The sequence below is a fragment of the Falco rusticolus genome, chromosome 2, assembly GCF_015220075.1.
Source record: "Falco rusticolus isolate bFalRus1 chromosome 2, bFalRus1.pri, whole genome shotgun sequence".
Taxonomy (NCBI): domain Eukaryota; kingdom Metazoa; phylum Chordata; class Aves; order Falconiformes; family Falconidae; genus Falco; species Falco rusticolus.
In genome coordinates this window covers 119,498,430-119,504,429 of record NC_051188.1, presented here as the reverse complement: position 1 = coordinate 119,504,429, position 6,000 = coordinate 119,498,430, and the positions used below count along the sequence as shown (strand labels likewise).

General features: G+C 45.4%; 1 protein-coding gene across 2 annotated transcripts in view; it reads left to right on the top strand.

The window, feature by feature from the left end:
• The first annotated feature begins 635 nt into the window (after nucleotides 1-635).
• ALCAM (activated leukocyte cell adhesion molecule) overlaps nucleotides 636-6,000 on the top strand; it is a 37,656-nt gene continuing 32,291 nt past the window's right edge. The window contains exons 1-2 of one of the 2 annotated variants that reach the window (XM_037378256.1): nucleotides 636-736; nucleotides 3,451-3,670. In XM_037378256.1, coding sequence (XP_037234153.1) covers nucleotides 683-736; nucleotides 3,451-3,670 — 274 coding nt within the window. In that variant the 5' untranslated portion in view covers nucleotides 636-682. The remainder of the gene's footprint in view (nucleotides 737-3,450; nucleotides 3,671-6,000) is intronic. The other variant, XM_037378255.1, reaches the window with a different exon arrangement.

Here is a 6,000-nt window from a genome sequence, read left to right as displayed (position 1 = left end):
CACAACAACATTGTGCTGAGGTTTCCAAAAAAGCTGTTCTTAAATAATTCATAGAAGCATTTGACTTCATTTTTCCAAATTCTGAATGTGCAGACTAGTTTGTTTCCCAAGTTTAAGGGAACCCAGCATTTAGATAACATTCATTTTTCTTTCTTTCTTCTCTAAGTTTTTTAATGTCGTGCAGCGGTCAGGACATGGCTTGCCTGCTGGCCTCCTCGCAGTATTGCACTGCAGTGTAATCTCTCCAGGCAGATGCTGCTGGTTTTGTGGATGAAGAAAATAAAGGTTTAGGGATTTTTCTTCACAAGTTGTGAGACAATAGATGTGGATACTGATTGTAGGGTACGTGGTCATCCAGCTGAGTGAGTGCAATCCAAGTTGGGAAATCCACCAGGCTCCTGTTGCCTGCTGTGGGAAACGTGGGTCCAGAAAGGTCACAATGTTGGAGTGCACAAGTGCAGTGGCAGGATCCTGTTTTGTCCGAGGTTTGGGGATAAATCCTGCGTGCTGTGAAATAACCCCTGGCAAGGGTGGTGGCTCTTCTTTTGTAACAGCTGTGAACCAAACATTAGCTGGCACTCGGGAATTCAAGCAAACACTTACAATTGTTCCCTCTCTTTCCCTTTCTGCTCTAGCTCTGGGATTGTACACAGTAAACGCGGTATATGGAGATACCATCACTATGCCTTGTCGTCTAGAAGTACCAGATGGTCTTATGTTTGGAAAATGGAAATATGTAAGTATAGCTTATCTTTACATTCATTAGAGCTGGTATAAGAAGGTATGTATTTTTTGTGTATGAGATTGTCAGATTCCGATCGGTAGGATTTCTGCTTCAGATACAAAGGCTTTTATTCCTGTGTTTGTAAAACTGCAAGATCCCAATCCGCATAATTTCTGCCAAGCCTAGATTAGAGGTTTGAGGAATTAATCTCATTGTTTAAGAGAAATAATTATCCGGGAGTTCTCTGCCAACCGGTATTAGGGACCTGGCATGTTACCCGGCGGTGCCTGGCTGACTGGACAGAGCTGTCCTTGTACGTGTGCGTACTTCTGCAGTGGGCTGCCTCCATCCCCGGGCAGGCACCGTCCCTGAGTTCTGTCAGTCATTCGGCAGCGTTTTGTGCGTCGCTGTGTTTAACACACCCCGAAGAAGAGGGCAGAGCTGACCTGAACAGAGTTGCTGGTGGTTTCTCTCTGATATTTCTGGCGCTCAGAGAACAAAGGCAGAAACTTGGGTGCTCGCCTGGTCGCCTTGGTCAGCCTGTGGGAGAAACACCGTGGGATGTGCCACTTCTGTATGCCATCCGTATCCCAGGCCAAAAGGGGAATAAACATATCAAAGTCAAATGAAACCTGCAAACATACATGGAAAAAAACCCACTGCAACGTCAAAACCCTTTTGCTTCTTAGACTGCCATCGGGACAGCTGGTTTGCCTGTTTCTGTGAAGTTGATCTAAACCTTCTCTCATCCTCAAACCAAAATGTTACCAGCAATAGCAGGTGATTGTTACTACAACAGTGGATTAAAAAATATGTAGTTCTCTCTCTCTCTGTAAATGGCATGCACCAGCCTACAGCCGGTGGGTCTGCTTCTGGGAGGGTCCGTAATCCCACTCAGCTCCTTCCCTCGTACCTGGAGGTTCGCAGCTTTTGCAGCCCTCGTCTGCTCAGGAGTTCCTCCTCCACAAACATGCTTTGGGAAATGAACTCAGAAGTCTGCAGAGAACGTTTCTTCAAAAAGGGAAGGCGAAACTGTGTCACATAAGCGTTCAGAAGATGCAGTCCCTACATTGTGCAGTGTGCAGGCTGCTGACTTTTCTTGGAAAGACACAAGTCCATCTCTATGAAGATGCAAAGCTGTTTTGGGAAAAAGAAATGCATTATCTCTTCCTCGTTCATTTGGATTGCTCATCTCAGACAAGTACCAAGCAGCAAATGGAGGTGTTACAGCTTCTTCTAACTGGAAAGGGACACAAAAGCTAACATGCAAAAAAACCCCCTGTGTAGTTGCTGTTGTATGAAATTGTTGACACAGCCTACACAAGAAGTGATACTCATTCTCCCAGGAGAGCCCCCAGCATAGCAATGCTTGTTTGTACTGGGGGAAGGAGGGTTGGTTTAGGGGTTGGTTTTTTTCATTGGGTGATTATTTTATTGGAAGGAGGCACTCTATGGTCTGCTCTGCTGCCTTGGGAGTATGGTTGGGGTTCCTGGCAGGGAGCCCAGGGGTACTGGGAGGCTTGCCCCCCATGGCAGGAGCAGGCATAACCCTACGGAGTTAAGGGCTGGTTTGCACTTGACATCCGACTTCTTGTGTATCGAGCCAAGGCAACGCTTTCTTTCCTGTGTGACGGACATCTAGAGTAATCCAAGAGTTAAAAGTGCGAGAAGGAGAAATACTATAAGGGAATTTAAACTGTACGTTAGCTGTTGCCTCCTGCTCTCTGCCCAGCTCTAACACCACTCATCTCTTGTCACAGCATCATCATGCTTTTTGTGGGCTCCACAGTCAAGCTGCAGTATTGTGCTGGGAACACTGCTCGCATCAGTGCTGCGAGGTGCAGGGGATGAAAGGGAATGAAACCCCCTTCCAGCCCCCAGCACAACACTGAAGGTGAAGGTGGAGCCAGCCTTTCACCTCACTTTAAACAAAGGCAAGCACTGCCTGTCCCTGCTGCGGGTGTGTGTAAGGAGTGGGGAACCAAGTCCCACAGAACTCCACCCATAACTTTGTCTCTCGTAAATACAAATTTTAGCTGCGGGAGGTGTGTGTGAGGCCATCAGCTTTGTATTCCTTCTTAGGATGGCACCTGCATACTGATTAATATAAGGAGGTTGTCTAGAAAATATTTTGCAGATTATCCTGACATGCATAAATAACAATATTTGATTGTATGTATATTCCTATGCCACAAACTCTTGGGTCCTTTAAAAACAAAGGGGAGAAAAAGAATCTTAAAACTAATTTAGAATGAAATAGGCAGTTATGCCTGATTAAATCTTGCATTTGGAATGAAGTCGGAATATCCCAGACAAACAATATGAATATGTAAAACAATGATGGGAAAAAAATAGGGAACTGAGGCTTTTGAGCCTAGATCACAGATGCTTCTGTTTCAAATACTTTTTCATAAAGACAGAGGCATGTGGTGCCAGAACTACCAGCCTTCATCAGAGAAAGTCTTGTGCTATGCTGAGATTGAGCCAAAGGATTGAAATTATTTCTATTGATGATGTTCTCAATATGTGCCACGGCAGTCTTAAACTACCTCTCGTATTACACTGTATTTCTTGTTTGTGCAGCAGAAATTAATCAGGAAAAAACCCCACCATCTGATGTAGTTTTCAGATTTTGTTTTAATTATGGGCTCGTACCAATTGCAGATCTTCAGGAACTTGTAAATGAATATTTATGCAAAACAGAGGTGTTTATCCTTTTATTATAGGAAATGCCAAATGGATCTCCAGTATTTATTGCCTTCAGATCATCAACAAAAAAAAATGTACAGTATGATGATGTACCAGACTACAAAGACAGGTTGAGTCTCTCAGAAAACTATACATTATCCATCAGGAACGCACGGATCAGCGATGAAAAGAGATTTGTGTGTATGCTAGTTACAGAAGATGATGTTTCTGAAGAGCCAACGATAGTCAAAGTCTTCAGTAAGTAAATCTAGTTGTTATTACTGTTAACATTCATCAGCATCTGAATCGTAAATTACAGGAACTTTTGTTTAAGGGAAAGATTAAAGCCAAGAAAGTAAGTTTGGCTGAGTAAATTACTAAGACTAGCAATTTCTGCGGCTTTCAAAAATGTAATCTACTGGTGGCATTTGTGTAACAGGACTGCCTGCACTTGCAGTTTATTCATGATAAGTGCTGGCTCAAAGAGAATTTTAGGCTTTGATAATGACTCACTTATGTGATGTCATTTGGCCTTGGAAATGAAAAATGTAAAATTAGCACTGATTATTTTCCATTTGTTCTCCGAGCGAATTTTTCTGCAGGAGGGAAGCATTAACTGTGTGCGGGCTGCAGGATTAGATCGAGGCGAGGTTTAAAGCATCTCCGAGCAGCCAGTATGCAGCAGTATGAGCGGGGAGGGAGGCAGCGAGGGGCTGGCAAACCAGTTGCCAGAGCCAAATGTTGATGTTGTCCCCTGCTTGAACCACCAGGAGGAACAGCAATCCGCGGCAAAGTTTAGTGGCGTTCGAGGTGATGCGATGGAAACGTGGACAAACCTGGCCACTTCCGAGCAGAGATGCAGCCCCTCGCAGAGGTGGCCCTCAGCCCTTGGCTAGCACTGATGCTGCCCGGTGACGGCAGTGGCTGTCTTCTTCAGCTTGATTGTTTTATATGTCTTTTTTTTTTTTTTTTTTTTTTTTTTTGCCTTTGTCACTCTTCAGATGCTGGTTTACGCAGTCAAAGTAAGCCTTTGTGGTGGGAACGTGCTGACTGCAGGGTTGGGCATTTCAGAGACCACATTTGTGCTTGGAAAACCCGGCTGCACGCTTTGGAAGGGCAGCCCTACGCTTTTCCCGGGGAGAAGGTGTCAGGGAGCCATCGGTGGTGTCACGGCAGGAGTCTGTCAGTGGCAGAAATGAGTTTGAAGCTAGATTAGGAGTCAACAGTAATTCCTTTCCCTCTTTTCACTTTCAATTTGTCTGCAAGAACAATCGAATTAGTGACAACAGGGAGGAGTGTGCTGGGAGCACGCATAGTAAACACAGTGCTTCGGAGGAAATGATAAAGAATTATCATGTTTACTTATTGCACAGCAGTAAATATGTAGATGAGACAGTGGTATATGGTGAAATGAAATGCTAACTGCTTGAATTACTGTGTACTGTACTAAATATTAACACAGTGCTAACTCAGCCGTGGAGCACAGCTTGTATATTTTATTTTATGCATTAATACTAATAGAGAAAGCTTCTGTTTACTGAGGAAGATAAGAATGGAGGATGCCACACATGCAATATCATAGAATTGTTTTGATTGGAAAAGACCTTTAAGACCATCAAGTCCAGCTGTTAACCCGGCACTGCCAAGGCCACCACTGAACCATGTCCCTGAGTGCCATGGCTGCATGGCGGGGACGTGACTCCGCCACCTCCCTGGGCAGCTTGTGCCAGTGCCTGGCCACCCTTTCGGTGAAGACGTTCCTAATATCCAACATAAACCTCCCCTGGTGCAACTTGAGGCTGGTTCCTCTTGTCTTGTTGCTTCTTTACGTGGTAGAAGAGACCAACCCCCCCTCGCCACCACCTCCTGTCAGGCGGCTGTAGGGAGCGAGAAGGTCCCCCCTGAGCCCCCTTTTCCCTGGGCTGAGCACCCCCAGCTCCCCCAGCTGCTCCTTACAGGCCAGCTGAGCACTGCAAGAAGAGGTTACCTTTGCAGTTCTTCATTTTGAATTCACAACATTATGTAGGGTTCTCTGAACATTTCTTCGCATTTAACTTCCTTGAGCCTGCTTTTTGGGTTTTCTTGGGGTTTTTTTTTGCTTGTTCTAATTACAAAAGAGTTCAGAGCAGCCTGCAAGCTTTGTCTATTTAACCTGTGGAGTTTATTTAACTTGTTGAAGCACAGGTAGAGAGCAGGGCTGCAGCAGGTGTGAACCCTCATAAACCAAAGTCTTGCGCCCCTGAAACTCAGCTGCATCCCCGAAGTGGTGAGGGAGGCTCTGTTTCGCTGGAGCTTGCCATGTCCTCAGCTGTGCTACCTGATTAACTCAGAACTAACGAGCTGCAATGGCTCATTGCACAGGTACCACCTGCTAGTCTCACTCACCGGACCACTCAAACAAGCTCTACCAGCTTTCCAGATGGATCCTGTCAGCATCTTTTTGCTGAAAATCAATGGCTAGTTTCCAGCGTGGAGCAGCCCAGCGGACAGGAGCTGTGGTCCAGCCACACCGATGCCTGGCTTTTGCAGGCAGTGAGCTCTATTCCTCTGTATTGTAGGGCCTATATGGAGTTGCAAAGTACTTTGGC